The following is a 17904-nucleotide window of genomic DNA, read 5'->3' on the forward strand; positions in this document are numbered from 1 at the left end:
CTGTATCACAGCCTCTTGAGGAGTCGATCTCAGCCTGTGGGTTATGACCCCTTTGGGAGTCGCACAGCCTTTTCACAGGGGTCGCATATCAGATATTCTGCATATCAGATATTTACATTACAATTTATAGCAGCAGCGAAATTACAGTTATGAAGTAGCAACAAAAGTAATTTTATGATTAGGGGTCACCTCCTGAAGAGCCACTGCTCTAGAGTGAGACTACAGGTGCATGCTACTATGCCAGCCTTAGCTCTCGAACTCTTAGCAAGTGTGCTGTGGTGCTCCTTATGTTCAAATCTGAGGCAGGCAAGGTCCCTATAATTTTAAGACGATGAGTGAACTTCAGAGAAAATTAGGACAGCTCTCATGCCAGCTGTTGAACAACCAAAGGTAACATTCTAAATCGTTAGAGAAAAATGAGGTTCAGCATATGGTACCAAGTGATTACCGGCTCGCTTATTCAGTTACATGTTTGTTCGTTGAACAGACTGCATGGCTACCATCCGTCTCTGTGTTATTAAGTGTAGAGACAGAGGGATGGGAAAAGCACACAGTGAGAAGACAGACTAACCATAGACACTCAAGGTCGCATAGCTGCAGTACAGATGAGCCACACTGCTCTGTGCAGAGGAGCCTGCAGTGGTAAATAGTTAAAAGATCCGCTCTATGCTCCTGGCTCTGGACGCGCCCAAGAGCTCTGGATTCGTCAATGAGAAGACAAATACACACAACCTTTCTATTTTAATATGTCTAACTTGCTTAACGGTTGGGCACTTCCAAACCTCCCCGAGGCTAGCACACGTTCTCCTTGTTACTCCTGAGTTAACACTTTCTAAATCTATTGTTTATCTTTGCTGCCCTGTTTCCTTCTGGGCAGCCCTCCCATGGGGCTGCTTTCCCTTTGCACCTACATTTCGGCCGTCTTATCGTCCTATTCCTTCACGGCATGGTCCATCCTAGGCCCTTTTCAGCCTCTGTTCCTTCTCCTTCCGGGTTTCTTGCCTGGGAATCCCAAAAGTCCTGCCTCTGTCTCCCTGCCACTGTCAACTTTATTTCCCAATCAGAGCCAGCTGAGAGGCAGGCTTCCTTTAACCTGCAAACAGGTTTTTTTTTGTGGGGTGGGGGGGTGGGGTAACAATTCGCATTAAAACACAAGCCGCTAGAGGAACGCAATGAGAACTGGGGCAGGAAAGAGGTTTCAAAGAAGTGTTGGCCGAGATCTGAAGATTGACTGACTTAGCCAGGGCGCAGGGAAGGAAGGGCATGCGCCTCATAGATGGGAAGGTGTCGTAGGTCAGAAGCTGATCCCTTCAGTACAGTTGGAACCAAGGAGAGCAATGGCAGCAGAGGGAGGGACAGAGCATGGGAAGCTGAAGAAGGCTGTTGGGCTGATGTGTAGCATCAGCCAGTCCATGTTTTGAAAGGAGTGTCTGGATCTTGGCTGAGAACCACACCGTGGTGAGCAAGTGGAATGCAGCCAAGATGGCGCTATAACTGATCACCTGGCCCGCGGCTCCTCCCTCTACCTGGATGGCGGTCTCGGTCTCGGGCAGGCAGAGAGACTCCTCCAGCAGCTTTTGCTTCTGGCAGTGTTTGGCAGCAGTAGTCAGGCGGTATCCCTAGCTGTTCCCTCCTTTGTGCTTCCTGTATCAGAGCTTTTGGCTCTTGGCATAGCTGTGGTCAAGGCTCTCGGCCTGGGGGCGGAGCCCTGGAAACTTGAAGGCTCTCTGGAACTCTTCTTCAACCAGAGCCTGCAGGTTCTCCTCTCTGACCCCTTACAGCCTCTGTTCTTCATTTCAGCATTCTACTCTCTTGTTATTTCTGTTTTCTAACTTACTTTCTTTCTCCCGGACACTCTCGAACTGATTCGCTGCCCCAGCTTGGCTCCCTGACTCAGCCCCTGGCGAGACCATTCAGGGTACCTGTTTCAGCGAGAGTGGGGTGCCTGAGGACAGCTATCAGATGTCCGCCTTCTTCCACCAGGCAGGACCCAAGGTCACTCGTGCTTGGCAGCAAGCGCCTTCACCTCCTAGGCCATCACATCGGTCACAGACAGCCCTCTGCGGCAGTAACAGCAGGACCCCTCCCCTTCTGGCCAAAGGGGAAATGGTTGCAGGTGGTCAGAGTTCACTGATGCTTATGGAAGCAAGCAGTCTGGTGCACATTGTTTTAAGCAGTCCCGGGGCTGCTCCTTTAGGAGCCAGAGTGATGAGCTGCAGTCAATCTATAGCTTTATTGCGGTATCTGTAGCGTTCTCCACTCTATCTAGTGGATCTAGATACACTAGCTATCTAGTTATCTGTCAGACCCATTTGATTTTATGCTTAAGGCAACTGGAAGATCAAGGAAGAGTGTGAGAGATGCTAATTAGAACTCAGATATCTTCATACTCCAGTGTGTGCTTAGTTATTAGGCCGTGGTAGCGGAAGAGGTGCTTACAATGTGCGTTTGAAGACCTTAGTGGGAACTCACGGTAACTGATTTTAGCAACACTTAATGCCTGCACAGTGCTCAGGGGGGCATGGGGAGATCCCCTCCTCCGTATCCCTTAGAGACCAGTTTGGTTGTTTTCTTAGGGTTATTTATTGTGTTTTGTGTTCATGAGTGTTTTGCTTGCATGTATGTATGTGCACACGTGTGCCTTGTGTCCTGGGAGGTTGGAGAAGGCACAGGATCCTTTGGAACGGGTGTTATGGCTGGTAGTGAATCACCATGTGCGTCCTGAGTACTGAACTTAGGTCTTCTGTAAGAGTAACAAGTGCTCTTAATAGCTGAGCCGTCTCAACAGCCCTGTGAGACTACTTTTAGTAGAATTTCTCCAGTTCCGGAGAGGGATTCAAGTAGCTTGTGATTAGCCGGTGATGGCAGAGAGAGTAGGAAATTTATGCACTTGAGAATTTTTTTTTTTTAAATTTTTTTTCTTTTCTTTTTTTCAGAGCTGGGGACCGAACCCAGGGCCTTGCGCTTGCTAGGCAAGCGCCCTACCACTGAGCTAAATCCCCAACCCCTTGAGAATTTTTAAGGGCAGAGTCTGTTTGACTCTGATTATGTATAGCAGTGAGGGAGAGAGCGGTGTCAAGGGTAACTCACAGTTTTTAGACCACAGAACCAGACCTCTGATGGGCCCACTCTCTACGATGGGAAAAACTGGCAGGGCCATTGTGGGAAGGTTATGATCATGTCCTTGGGATTCTCTTTATAATAGAGGGCAGAACTTACAAATATATAGCAAGACAAATTCAATAATTCAATATTTTTATATATAAAGTTAGACCACCTAAAATACAGGCTTCATATTTCTAGTTAATCAATGGATTTTACTTCAGTATATGTTTTTATTTTTTTTTTGGATGTATGATGGTTTTTATTTACAACTCTATTGGCAAAAAAGGGGAGAACTTCAAACAGCTTTAATACAGGACACTGTAGCTGACCCTGTTGGATTGAACAAGTCCCATTCTCAGTGTCCATGTACAATGCTGAACCTGCATATGCACTTTCCTTTATCAAGTGCACTGCTCACTTTTCAGACCGTCTCTAAAACATAAAGACAAAGGAAGAGAAGCCACTCATTAGAAACTGCATCAAACACAAGTGTTTTAAGTGTGAATTTGTTGTTCCTGGAAATTACACATGCCCAATGAAAACAAAAGCTGGAAAAGCGATTACACTCCCTACATGAGTGGACAGTTACAACAGCGATCGTCTTCCATAATGACCATTTTTAATTTATCACCAACTACTCTGAACTTACTAAGAGATGTAGTCAAAGTCAGAAGATAAGATGCAGGGATAGTATTCCTTTTGGAGGACAGAGTCCCTCCAGAATCATCACGGGGAAATAAACATCCTGTTGATTCCGGGTGGCAAAACAATTAACCTTGTCAATCTCAGTTCATGCTGATCGGATTGAGCCGACCTAATTTTCTTCCTTGTCGTCACTCTTCTGAATCAAGTGTGTCTAATTCTTCTTCTAGTTCATCCAGATCTTCGCCATCAACAGGAACAGCATCGATGGACCCATTTTCCTGTCCTCTCCCTCCGCTGACCTCGTCCAAATCACTTCTTTCACCATTTTCAGCCAGACCTCCAGAACTTCACTCAATTTGTTCTCGTCTCTATCTGACGCATATGTGCTGGATCTTTCAAGACTGGCCACAGTGATCCCTGTCTCTTCTACATCTCTTGGGACGTGCAGGCTTAGATCTATGTCATTTACACCCACAGAGTCATCAACCTCATCACCTCCTGTTCCCTGAATATAACGGATATCGTCTGCTCCCTCGTCGTCATCATTGACCAGCGCAGGACGGAATTCAAATACCTCATGACCACTGATCACCAGCGTTTTCCCTGCTTTGAAGTCAGCTTTCCGCCTCTCCATATCTTGTTCAAGTTTATCAATCTTTTCTTGTCTTTTTCCTTTTCTTCCAAGGGAGAAAAGATTCTAGAGTGATTTTGGTAACATTTGGACCTAGGGCAGAACGCTCTCTTTCAGTTAGATCTTCTAGTGAGATTTCGTCATCTTTCTCTTCTTTCTTTTTGTCTTTCTTTAGCACAAACCCAGGAGGAAGTGCGTGGTGATACATGCAGTTGTCCCCACCTCCAGGGCACACCCAAACCAGCCATACTTGTTATTTTCAATAGCTTCAAGAAAACGTCTGTCTGCACGCTATTTGAGTTTTTGGTTTTTTCTTTCCGCCTCACCGTGCTTCTCGTTTTCTACTTCTTCCAGCCTTTTCTCATCCCAGTTATCCACAGTATCCTTTCAAGTTCTTCATCTCTTGCATCAATGTAAACACTTCACTTTTCACATCTCCTCTCCCAAGTGGGGTCATGAGAGAACCTACACTCACCTCCTTTAGTCCACTGTCCCTGTCTCAAGAACGCACGCACCACAGATTTGAGGTCCCCACCTTTACTTATTTTTTTGTGCAGCAACGACCGGTTTGAACAACCCATGTAGTTCCTGTGGTTCTTTCTAATTTTTTTTTTTTTTTTGGTTCTTTTTTTCGGAGCTGGGGACCGAACCCAGGGCCTTGCGCTTCCTAGGTAAGCGCTCTACCACTGAGCTAAATCCCCAACCCCAGAGTTGTTCTTTCTTCTTGTCATCTTTCTTCAACTTCTTTTCAGCTTCGCTTTGTGCTACCTGACGTGGATTCTGTTGTCCAAATTTCACTTGATGAGCGACAGCCTTAATAAATTTCTGTCGCTTTGCTCCCTTCTTATTCTTTAGTCCAAAAGTTTTGCCCTCGATGATCTTCTCCTTCTTCTTCTGCTCTGTCTTCTTGCTGTCCCCAGCCTAAGCCTGTTTCTTGGGGGGCATCGCAGAGGCGGGGGCGCTGAGCTGTCTATGACACAGATGGCTACCATCAGAGCGTCCAGCAGCGCGGCAGGAGCTCAGTATATGTTTTTATGAAGCAAAGTTAGAATTTATTAAGTCTATCTGTTTAGAATTTGGATATCAATCCCTATATCCTGACAGTGGAAAAACCTTTTACTTTTTGTTTTGGCAGCGAGAGGCATTGGACCCAAAGCTACATTCCAGTTTTTGTAGTCTACACAGGGAACAAATTAAATACATACATATGTACATACGTACATACATATGTACATAGATGTTAGATACATACGTGCATATATACTGGCCCCTGGTATTTAAATGGTAAGATGGTAAGTTGCTCTGTATTAACTTTGAATGTTTATTAAGAAGTTTAGGATATTTCTTTTTTCTCACCTTTTTATATGATTTTATTTGATTTATTTATTTTTAATTTTTAAATTATTTATTTACTTTACATCCCTATTGTGGTTTCCCCTTTCTCCTTCCTTCTTAGTCCTTCCCTCGCCTCTGCCACCTCAATTCAGAATATTTCTATAGTGACTAATCTCATTTAACTAAGAATTATATCTGAACCCGAGTGTCTCTAACTTGACCATAGTGTTTGTATTTCATTTTAAAAGTCACATTAGGAGACTGGAGAGATGGCTCATGTGTTAAGAGCACGTACTGTTCTTGCAGAAGACCTCAGCTTGATTCCAGCATTCACATCAAGCAGCTCCCAACCGTCTGCAACTCCAGCTCTGGGAGAATCTGACGCCTCTGGCCAGTTTGGGCGCCTGTATTCGTAGAGAGCACATACCCTTGCCATACACACATATAAACCCCAGACACACACACACACACACACACACACACACACACAATTTAAAAGAAATCTTAACACTAGCTGAATGGGTGTAGTGGTGGGCCTATCATCCTGGTACTTTGGAGGTGGAGGTAGGAGGATCAGGAGTTCAAGACTATACTCAGTTACATAGGGAGTTCAAGGCCAGTCTGTTTCAAACAAACAAATAACCAAAAACAATAGTAACTTAAGTTTTAATTGGATTACTGATAACGCTGATTTTCTTAAAGTATGGGTGCTTGGGGGAGAGCAGCCAGCATTCTAATTTCTCGAACCTGTTATGCAGGGTTGCCTGAACTATCCTCTGCTGCCAAACATGAAGACAGCTTGTTTAGGGATTTATTTGAAGACTACGAAAAGTGGGTTCGTCCTGTGGAACACCTGAGTGACAAGATAAAAATCAAGTTTGGCCTTGCGATATCTCAGTTAGTGGACGTGGTAAGTGTACATGCCATTCCATGCCCCACTCCCGCTTAGGGAAGTCAGGCTTTTCCCAGGTGTCTGTCAACCCGGAGGTTACCAAGGTGACCAAACGTAGCCCTTTGCTCAAGGGGCTCTTCAGAGAACAGTTACTAGTGTGCCACAGGCAGAGTAATGACACCCTGTTTATAAGTTGTTGTGAAGTTTAGAAATTGTTTTATGTCATTTGCTAGTAGTAAGTCTATCCTTAGTGAAATTAAAAGATATCAAAACATTTTATATTGAGGTTCCCCTTAAATGTATGTGAGCATGTGCTGGGACTTCAGTCTCAGAACTAGGAAGGCAGAGGCAGGTGGATCTCTGAGTCTGAGGCCAGCCTGGTCTACATAGCAAGTTCCAGGATGGCTAGGGTTAAACAGAGAAACCCTGTCTCAAGAAAGAAAAACCATACTTCAAGCATATCAGGGACTAGAGAGAGGCTCCGTGGCTAAGAGCTCGGGCTGCTCTTGCAGAGGCCAGGGTTGCTTCCTAGCACCTGTGTAGTGCTCACTACCACTGATAACTCCAGTTTCAGGGGATCTGGTGCCCTCTTCTGACCTCCATAGGCACTGCATGCACATGGTGCATATACACACATGCAGGCAAGACACTGATACACATTAATAAAACAATTTTTCCAGAGAAATTTTATGTATCGTTTATCGGGGTGAATTTCCTGCTTCTCAGTGTTTACCCTAAGGACTTCACACTTTGAAAACTAATTTCTTCTTGTCCTGATAATACCAATAATTGTTTTTTAGTATAGTGAGCAAATATTTACTTATATTAAAAATAATATTAGTGTTATGAGTACAGAGGTAACATGATTTTTAGAGAGTTTTTAAAGTATAAAAAAGTGGAAATAAAATAAACAGATTCATATTGTACCGTCCATTGGTGACTAATGTTAATTCTTGATAGCTGAGGTAGGAGGGCGGTTCACACTTATCCCAGCACTTGAGATTGATAATCAGGAGTTCCAGGTTATCCTCTACTACAGAGAGAGTTTGGGGCTAGCCTGGGCTCCTGAGACCCTGTATTTTAAAAAATACAATTTGTTGTATTTCTTGCCATTTTTTTCCTTTTGTGCCTGTTTTACAAACTTGGAATGTTTATTTTGTGTGTGTATGTGTGTGTGTGTGTGTGTGTGTGTGTGTGTGTGTGTGTGTGTGTGTGTGTGTGTGTATGAGTGAGTGCCTTGGCTGTATGCACTTCTGTGCATCATGGGCATGTCTGGTGCCTAAGAAGGTGGTGAACCTGTGTGGGAATTGAACCCAGGTCCTTTGCAAGAACAACACATGCTCTTAACCACTGAGCCAACTCTGCAGCCTCTGGGATGTGTTTCTGATACAATTTTGCCGACTGCTTTTCTCTCAAATTCTCGTATTTCTATTTGTATAAAATGGTCTAGTCTTCTTATAATGATATTTGTACACGAATGTCTTAATTCTCCTTCCTTTAAGAAGGGCAGCTGAGTACAGTAGCACACGCCTTCCCACCCTTTAGTGCTAAAGGAATGCTGTACTCATATCTTAGATCCTCCCTTGAATTTGAGGAGATGTCGTAGCTGAGGCCCTGAAATCTAAATATAGAATTGCTACCAGCATATGCTTTAGGGTCGTTTACCTGAACTACAGAATGTTTAGAGGAGCAATAGCGGATTCATCTTATTTTCTTGAGAACCAGATGAATTAGCATTGTGTTCATTCCATATGGAGAGGAGCAAACATTTGTACTGAGACGTACCAATTATTGTGTTTAAAGCTGATGTTTTTAACACCATATTGTTAAAGTTTGAGAGAGGGGGGAGAGGAGAGGGAGAGGGAGAGGGAGAGGGAGGGAGAGGGAGAGGGAGAGGGAGAGGAGAGAGAGAGAGAGAGGAGGAGGAGAGAGAGAGAGAAGGAGGAGGGAGGTCAGAGAGAGAAGGAGGGAGGGAGGGAGGGAGAGAGAGAGAAGAGAAGGTGGGGAAAGAAGCAGGGCAGGGCAGCTGTAAATCTCAACTGGTGCAGGGAGGAGGGAGATGGAGAGGAGAGGAAAGCCTTTGAGTTGGGGTCAGCAGTGAAGGTCTGAGAGAAGCTATAGAAAGAGGGCAGGGTCTTCAGAAAAAAACGAAGAGAAGGCCAGAATGTCAGGGAAAGCAAACTCAGGCTTTCAGTTGATATTCAAAGAAGAACTAGAAAGGAGAAATGAAGTTACATTTTCCGGGAGGGGGGTGTCAGAACTCAGAAAGGTAGACGGTGGCTTAACGGTGACGCCTGTCACTGTGAGCAACTGCCACAAATGCACACATTCCTGAAGAATTACTGCCATGTAACAGAAGCAAGCAACCTTCCTTCTTTCCAACAGGATGAGAAAAACCAGCTGATGACGACCAACGTCTGGTTGAAGCAGGTGCGTACGGCAACCGCACGGGCACAGAGCGAGCGGCTGGCAGCACTGTGTATGACGGGCCCTACAGCCAGGAGGAGCTGGGGGGGTGCCCTGTGGATTGTCAGGTTGCAGAAGCCGAGAGTAGATGGAGTTACTGCGCTCACCCCGTGTGTGTGTGTGTGTGTGTGTGTGTGTGTGTGTGTGTGTGTGTGTGTGTGTGTGTGTGTGTGTGCTGCCTTGTGAATACTGCCAACCAGGGTCTGGTTCTGTAGCTTCAGTCTTCCGCCTTCCTCCTCCCAAGTTCTGGGATCAGCACTGGAGAAACTGCATTAGTGGAACTGACAGAACTCACTGCTCCTCAGGAGCTCCATCCTAGTGCCTTAGAGACTGACAGTCTGAGAGAGGACCACACGGGAATGAGCACGGAGAGCGTTGGGGACTGTACTTATCAGCAAGTAAAAGGCCCAGAGGAGGGATCGCATCTAGTAAGGGAACCGGCGTGGCTCGAGTGTGTGAGCCACGGGGAGGGGTGTGGAGATAGGGTCCAAGGAGCAATGAGAAGCCACTGGAATATTAACTTATAGGACCCTGCATGGGTTTGGATATTTATGTATGAGTATTTAGTCTGCATAGATATACATGTACATGAACTACCCAAGGAGGCCAGAAGAGGGCGCTGCATCCCCTGGAACTGGCTCTGCAGAGGGTTGTAAGCTGCCATGTGGATGCTGGGAACTGGGCTCTGTTGTTCTCCAACGGCAGCAAGCGTTCTTCATCCTGAGCCATCTGTCCAGCCCCAGGATTTGGGCTTTTAATTTGATTGCAATGGGGCAGGATAAGAACGCAACCAGTTATTTTATTATCGTTATTAACATGCTAACTGCGTGTTATTGGGACTCCCTCACCGTGATATTTTCATACATGCAGATACCGTGCATTCACCGTGTCCACCACCCTCCTCCTCCAGCACCCTCCCCATTCTCCAGCGACCCTCTTGGTGATGAATTATCTTTATGGACAGAGTGCCTTTTACATGAAGGGCTTTTTAATTCCGGGCCACCATTCTTGTGTCTCCAGCTGCCATTGAGGGTCTCCCATGTCTGTTCTTTCTCTGTCTGATTATTTATACTTACCACCGGTTCCCTAACCCCAAACTTACAAAAGACAGGCTGATGTTACTCATTTATTTGCTGCACCAGGGATTGAACCTAGGGCCTGAAGAATGCCGGGCAGGTCTACTGCTGGGCCACATCTCCAGTTCATGTCTTAGCTTAGTAGGAACTGTTCCTGCCCGGGCACTGGACAAAATGGTTAAGTGTATGGGATGTGTCATAACTCCAACTCTCCTCCCACCAAATCAGGGGACGAGACAGCCGGGAAAGAGAATGTTTTCCCCAAACCTGGACCTTAGGGACTGCTCCCATGGCTTCAAGCTTTGAGCGTGGTCAGCTCGTGGGAGAAGAGAGGCTGAGGATGAATGTCTCAGCATGGGTCCTCACCGGTGCTCCATCAGGACCACAGACAGCGTCGTCGCACAGAGGCACGGGCTGTTATTAGTCGAGAACATTCTCTGAAGTAGGAGCAGAAATGACTCATGTCTAAAGTTCCTGGGTATGGCAAAGAAGTATAGTTTAAACTTATATTGATTGATTGAAATGGGGGTGAATTTCTCATTTTGAAGGAATGGATAGATGTGAAATTAAGATGGAATCCTGACGACTATGGTGGGATAAAGATTATACGTGTTCCTTCGGACTCCCTGTGGATCCCAGACATCGTTTTGTTCGATAAGTAAGTTATGTTCTAAATATTACTCCCCATTTCCGAAAGAAAACTTGTATTGCTACTAAGCACTAGTGATTTTTTTTCCCTCTCATCTGCAAATTGTTTAGGTATGGAGTCAAGTGATCTATTTGTTGCTTGGCTGTTGTGGGTCCTTTGCCTTTTTTGGTGTATTGTTGTTGTTGTTTTTTAATCATAAAAGTGTTATCTGATTTCTGAAATAAGAAAAAAGACAAACATAGGAGGGAATAAGGGGAAGTAGGGGGAGAGATAATGGCTGCGGCTAACTTAAGACACAGTAAACTCGTGTGCCTGGCAGTGTGCTCACAGCAAGCTTACACTGGGAGTCACCCGTCTTACTTGGCCTAAAGTAGTTACCCTTGTCTATGATCACAGAGCTCTCAGACAGTACTGTAAGGTTTCACCTCCAGACACTGGAATACGCATTTATCCCCTTATTCAAGTCAGACTTCCAAGTTTGGGGTGGGGGCTTGTTTTTTAGTCGAGGTTAGAGTTTGTGGTCAACCCAGTTTTCTAATATTACGTAAAGACATTGTCACGGTGGCGCCATCCATTTTCCCATGTGAGATTGGGGTTAATTTTTGAAGATAATTGTCAGTTACCAGCTGTATTCCCTCTCCACCACCCCTCCCGGGGCCATCTCCGAGTGAATGTGAGTGTTTGCATGTGTCCTAAAGCATGCTGCCTTGTTTGCACAAAGGCTTTTAGGGCAAGCACTATGCAAAAAATGATCTTTTGAAACCTTTTACCTCTGTGTTCCTTGATATGGAAGGAGGAAGAAGGCTCGTAAGGTATAACAGGAGGCGGCTTCTGGTACATTCTCTTTACTCTCAGTAACTGAAAGCACTTTGTCCTATTTGCACAAAGGCTTTGGCATGCGGGCAGAGCAAATGCTGTGCAGAAACCGACCTTTGGGAACCTTTCGCTTCCATGTTGGTATGGAAGGATGAACACAGCTTGCACGGTAGCGTGACGCAGCTCCCTATGCACCAGCTGCTGTCCGTGTTGAAAACATTCGTGTGACTCAGCATAGATATATTGCACAGTGCTGTGCAAAAACCAGGACCTGAAGAAATAGCAAGACAGCGAAGGAATCGAGTGCTTCCCCTGCAGCTGGGCCACTCCAGCCCAGGAGAGCCTGGGTGTGCCCTGCATGGTGCAGACACTCTTTCCTCCGAGGGTAGAAGTCATCTCTTACTTGGGTGGAGGAGGAAGTCTAGGGATGTGGATTCAGGCTCTGCCTTTCTGCATGCCCAGTGTATAAACAGCCCGACCATATTTATATGTAAAGAGGCGTCTTTCCCATTACTAAATTCTCAACATCTTGAGGAATATGCATTTGCCCATCTCACAGTACAAAGGGAAGACTAGGTTCAGTCCTAGCAGAATCACAGGCTGGAAAGATGTCCACGATGCGTCCCCATGGGTGGAGCAGGCATTTGGGCAGACAGAAGTTTCAAACTCATTTCCCACTATGACCCACAGGTTCCCTCTGTATTAGGCTTACAAAGTGTGGCCGTGGCTTGTTTGATTCTGGCACTATTGTCGTGTGCTTCTTTTAGTGCAGATGGACGTTTTGAAGGGGCCAGCACGAAAACAGTTGTCAGGTACAACGGCACTGTCACGTGGACGCAACCAGCAAACTACAAAAGTTCTTGCACCATCGACGTTACCTTTTTCCCGTTTGATCTCCAAAATTGTTCCATGAAATTCGGCTCGTGGACGTACGATGGATCCCAGGTTGATATAATCCTAGAGGACCAAGACGTCGACAGAACAGACTTTTTCGACAATGGAGAGTGGGAAATCGTGAGCGCGATGGGGAGCAAGGGGAACCGGACGGACAGCTGCTGCTGGTACCCCTACATCACGTACTCCTTTGTGATTAAGCGGCTGCCTCTCTTCTATACCTTGTTTCTTATTATCCCCTGCATTGGGCTCTCATTTCTGACCGTGGTTGTCTTCTATCTCCCTTCAAACGAGGGTGAAAAGATCAGCCTCTGCACCTCAGTGCTCGTCTCTCTGACCGTCTTCCTTCTGGTTATCGAGGAGATCATACCGTCGTCTTCCAAAGTCATACCCCTGATTGGGGAGTACTTGGTGTTCACCATGATTTTCGTGACCCTATCCATCATGGTGACTGTCTTTGCCATCAACATCCACCACCGCTCTTCCTCCACACACAACGCTATGGCGCCCTGGGTTCGTAAGATATTTCTCCACAAGCTTCCCAAGCTGCTCTGCATGAGAAGTCATGCGGATAGGTACTTCACTCAGAGAGAAGAAGCCGAGAGTGGGGCTGGACCTAAATCTCGGAACACTTTGGAAGCCGCACTCGATTGCATTCGCTACATCACGAGGCACGTCGTGAAAGAGAACGACGTCCGCGAGGTCTGTGGCGAGTATAAACGCCCCCGCAAAGTGGGGCGTCTACACAAACCTTACCCTCCATTTCCCCAGGGCGCCTTGAGTGATCCTGAAGAAGTTTAGCAGTATGCACTTGAAGGGATAGTAATATTGCCATAGTTCTTTGGTTTTGGAATAAGGTGCTGACTTAGATTTATCTTCCATAACGTTTCTGAATTTTTACCTTATAGTTTATCAAAAATTACTCTTTTTGAAGAATGAGTCTAATATGGACCTTAAAAGTGCAACCAAGATACTTTCCATAAAGACATCTTTTTGTAGCTTTTTCACAAAAGAATATTAGTAAAATTGAAAACAGCAAGGTGTATGGCTACAATCTTGCCCTTCAGGGGCTGAGGCAGGAGAATTGAAGGAGTCTGCCTTGGTGTAGTTTAGCAGGTTCAAAGTTAGCGTGGGCTAAATAGGGAGACTATGTCTCATAAAAGCAAAGTGAAATAAATAGCATAAAAGTAAAGAAAAGGAGCAAGGTGTTCTTATGTGTCATTTTATACTTCAAAGTTTTCTTGTAAAGCAGTAATAGTACCTAATTTGCCTAAGACAAAATTTGTTTAACATAAAAATAAGTTTGATTGGTTTGTTAAGGATAGTTGGTAGTCAAAATGCAAAAATTGGACATGTTTTTACTAATGTTTTTTAATACAAGTTTTCAATTGTTAGTATTTTTATTTCTATTATATAATCTCTAACTACTAATATTTTCATATCTGAATTTATATTGAATGGTCCCATAAAGATATACAAATTCTAATTTTTTATTAATATTTGACATCCCTCCTTCCCTCCCTTTCTGCCTTCCTCCCTCTCTTCCCCCCTTCTCTTCCCTCTCGTTCCTTCCTTCGTTCCTTCGTTCCTTCGTTCCTTCGTTCCTTCCTTTATTATGGGACAGTCACCTTATAGTCCTTACTAGCCTGGAACTTGATATGTAGACCAGAATGGCTTCAGCCTATCAGGAATTCACCTTTTGAGGTTAAAGGCCTGTACCACAATACCAAAGCCCCCATCTCCCACTTTTCTAAAGACAGTTTCACTATGTAGCTCAGGCTAGCCTCAAACTGTACATTCTTTTATTTCGGCCTCCTGAATGCTGGGATTTCAGCAAGTTCTGCTCTGCCCAGGTTATGACTTTAAATGAACTCTTCGTTGTTATTCCAAGGTGCTGGCCTCAAACTTCCAATCCTCCTGCCTCAGTCTCCCAGGTAGCTGGTACTGCACACACCGCTGTGGCTGGTTTACTTCTAACAAACTAATACTTGCTGATTGTAGTATTCTGTGGCAGTATAATTATTATATATTACATATTATCATAAGATAATATATCTTAAAATATGGCTTTATATATGTATTTGTTTTTTAACAGGTTGTTGAAGATTGGAAATTCATAGCCCAAGTCCTTGATCGGATGTTTTTGTGGACGTTTCTTCTGGTGTCAATCATTGGGACTTTAGGGCTTTTTGTTCCTGTTATTTATAAATGGGCCAATATAATAGTCCCAGTTCACATTGGAAACACAATTAAGTGAGACCAAGAAATTACCCTGTGGATTTAGTGAGCAGTCATGCAGCTCTTAGGACATGTATGCCGTTATGGAAATGTGAAGGTAGTTACAATTTGACGTAGGCTATAACAGATTAGCAATTTCTAACATTGGCTTAATGTTGTCCATTAGAACTGCAGTAATAACCTCGAATAGCAACAACACATTGCCTGCACTAGCGAAGGCCTAGCATCTGCATCCTGGCAAACCCTACCAATTTGCAACCAATGATGAAGGCCATCTTTGGAGTGCTGAAAAACTCAACTGTGTTTGAAGACTATTTAAAACTTCCTCCAAATTTAGTAAAAGCATATATATGTGTGGTTTTGAATTTTCAGAATGGGTCTTTGGGTCTTGTTAAATTGTCCAGGCTAGCACAAAACCTCCTGAGTAGCTAGGACCATGGGTGTGCTCCACTTTGCCCTGTTCTGTATTCACAGATATAAAATACATCATACTTTTATAGGAGGTAGGCCCATTACTTGGTTTAATAATAACTTAATGTCAGTTAGGTTTAATTATAACCTTATGTCAGCTAATGTTCTATTGCTGTGAAGAGACATCATGACCATCAACTCTTATAAAGGAAAACATTTCATTGGTGCTGGCTTACAGTTTCTGTGGTTTAGTCCATATCATCACGGTGAAAGCGTGATAGCATCCAGGTAGACATAATGCTGGACCCAGGAGTTCTCTACATCTGGATCAGCAGGCAGCAGGAAGAGAGAGTGAGCCACTGGACCTGGCTTGAGCATCTGAAACCTCAAAGCCCACCTCCAGTGACACACTTCCCCCAACAAGGCCACACCTCCTAATAGTGCCACTTGCTGGTGATCAAGCATTCAGTCTATGGGTCTATGAGAGCCATTCCTATTCAAACCACATTTAATAGGATGCTATTCTTTACTGACATTTTTAATAAGTGACAAATGGTAACTAGAAACACCGTAGGTCCACTGTACTCGTTATACGGTAATATGGAATGGCTTTTGTGTTAACTAGTTTTACAGCCTATCTGAAAACATGCAACAGGCAACTCCTGCAGACACATTCTTTGTAATGACTTTATAATCCTGCAGTGGCATGTTCCTGTAATGACTTCAGTCTCCTCGTCCGCACTCTCCGGTTAGTAGAGCCATTTATGTACGTCACGTATCCCTGATTTCAGAGCAACGGTGCAGTTGCACAGGTTCCCACCTCAAAATGGGGTGCCATGACTCTGTCTGGATAATTCTGTGGAAAAACCATTCTGAGCTGGATACGGTGCCTCACACCTGTCATGTCTACTTACAGGAGGCAGAGGCAGGGGAATTGCTGTGAGTTGTTGGTCAGCCTGGGTTACAGTATGAGACCCTGTCTCAGAAAACCAAACAAAAATTTCCCCTGTGAGTTGATGTAAGCACACTGTCATATCTTATAATGTCTGAGTTACCTTTCACCCCAATTATAGTGGTCAAATCTTAGAGCAAAGTGCTTTAGATATAGTCTAGCTGGCCTATCACTAGGTATGACATCAGTCGGTACAGTGTAATGTATCGTGGGTAAAGTAGTCAAGCTTCATCCCAAGTGCCCCAGCTCAGGAACAACCCAAAAGCTTGTGTTTGAGTCAGAACTCTTAGTTGTAAAGTTAGCAACACCCTTGCTTACTAATAATATATCAACGGCTTAAATTCAAGTCCGCATACTTTGGAAGGCAGGATGGGCCCTGCCAAGTTTTATTTTACTGTGATTACTGTGCTCACTACTGTTAGAGTGAATGAAAGTCTGCTGTACGTCAGTAAATGTCTCTCAAAGGCTCATTGTTGAAAGCTTGGTCATGGTGGTTCGGGGAGGCAGTGGGATCTTTAGGAGTAGAGAGAGGCTCTAGCAGAGGAAAGTTAGGTCTCTAGGGATGTGCCATGGAGGGCATTGAGACCCCAGCTCTTCCTTTTGCTTCCCAGCCACAGTGAGGTAGACAGCTTGGCTCTGCCGTGTTCCCCAGTGTTCTGTGCCGTCTTGACACCGACCTCAAAGCAATGAGCCGAGCAGTCATGACCTAAGGCCTCTGCGAGTAAGAGCAGCAGCAGAGCTCTCTCAATTATCCAAGTATTTTCCCTATAGCAACAGAGAGCTAATAGAGTATCAGTACCCCAAAGTGGAATCTGTGGTGCGACTTTTGCTGTGGAGTCTACTTCTAGTCATTCTAGACTTAAAAAAATTAAAAGGTAAGAATAGAACAAAGAGACAATTCTACCTAAGTTCAGCTTCGAAAACCAATGAGTTTACTGTGGCTACTTATAGGAACATGGGGGAGGATCTCTTCCAGTGTCATGGATGCCTTGAGAAACTGAACTAAGGAAAGGCCTCCCTAGCCTGAGTAACCACTTTTACAACCTGCAGATAACAACAACCCCACAATTCCCCCTTTCCAGCAATTGTTTGCTGTTTATATAAACTCGGGAATGAATCTTGGATGTCTGGTAAGTCTTGTGAGTTTCATGAATCTGGTGAGCTTCCCTCTTCCTCCTAGAAGGGTCTGTTTCACTCTGGAGGAAACAGCCACACAACAGGGAAGCTATTGTGGTAATAAATGGTGGTGTAGCTCTGAAGCCTTTGAATTTGATCTGGAAAGAATCTGGGAAGGTTTGAAGAAACGGGCTGGAGAAAGCCTAGGATGTGTAAACATGGATCGGTAGGCACTTGTATGAGGACTCAAAACCAGACATGACACGCTATTACCAGTGCTCTGGCCACCCTCCTGAACTCGAGGGTAAGACTCTATTTCTGAAACACCACATACATGAGTCATGGAACATGGAAAAACGAAGCTGGCCCTGACTTGGACGGTTCACCGACTGGACAGCTTTCATAGTGCTGGAAGGCTATGCATGCTACCAGAGGACAAAAGCAATCACCAAGTGACCGGGAACCTTAAGAACTGCAGTAATGGCTGCCTGGCAAGTCTCTCCCTCTGGCACAATAACATGTGAACAACACAAGAGTACCCAACCACTTTCTGACTGAATCTAAATCCTGCTTCACAAGACAAAACTCATACCTAGCACCATCCAAAGGCCAAGAACCTATGACTAGACAGGTCATGGGCTTTGCGGGGAGAATATATTACTGCTCTTCTGCTAAATA

At 44.8% G+C, this 17904-nt stretch overlaps 1 protein-coding gene and 1 pseudogene across 2 annotated transcripts; one reads left to right on the plus strand and one right to left on the minus strand.

The window, feature by feature from the left end:
* Positions 1-3938: 3938 nt before the first annotated feature.
* LOC116907002 lies at positions 3939-5326 on the minus strand (annotated as a pseudogene).
* A 3667-nt stretch (positions 5327-8993) lies between these two features.
* Chrna5 (cholinergic receptor nicotinic alpha 5 subunit) lies at positions 8994-17234 on the plus strand. 2 transcript variants are annotated; one of them, XM_032909931.1, is made up of 4 exons: positions 8994-9038; positions 10699-10808; positions 12383-13211; positions 14605-17234. In XM_032909931.1, the coding sequence occupies exons 1-4, from the start codon at positions 9012-9014 to the stop codon at positions 14764-14766; spliced, it is 1128 nt and encodes a 375-aa protein (XP_032765822.1). In that variant the 5' UTR covers positions 8994-9011; the 3' UTR covers positions 14767-17234. The 2 variants fall into 2 exon arrangements, with proteins under 2 accessions (XP_032765822.1, XP_032765821.1); XM_032909930.1 differs by lacking the exons at positions 8994-9038; positions 10699-10808 and having other exon boundaries at positions 11987-13211; positions 14605-15083.
* Positions 17235-17904: the final 670 nt, after the last annotated feature.

Source organism: Rattus rattus, chromosome 8 (assembly GCF_011064425.1).
Source record: "Rattus rattus isolate New Zealand chromosome 8, Rrattus_CSIRO_v1, whole genome shotgun sequence".
Lineage (NCBI taxonomy): Eukaryota > Metazoa > Chordata > Mammalia > Rodentia > Muridae > Rattus > Rattus rattus.

What these genes read in the sequence shown, in the direction of transcription:
- Chrna5 (XM_032909930.1), top strand. Translation starts at nt 12,243, where the DNA reads ATGGGTGGAGCAGGCATTTGGGCAGACAGAAGTTTCAAACTCATTTCC. An exon ending in AAGAGAACGACGTCCGCGAG is followed by an intron (nt 13,212 to 14,604) that starts GTCTGTGGCGAG and finishes GTTTTTTAACAG; the next exon opens with GTTGTTGAAGATTGGAAATT.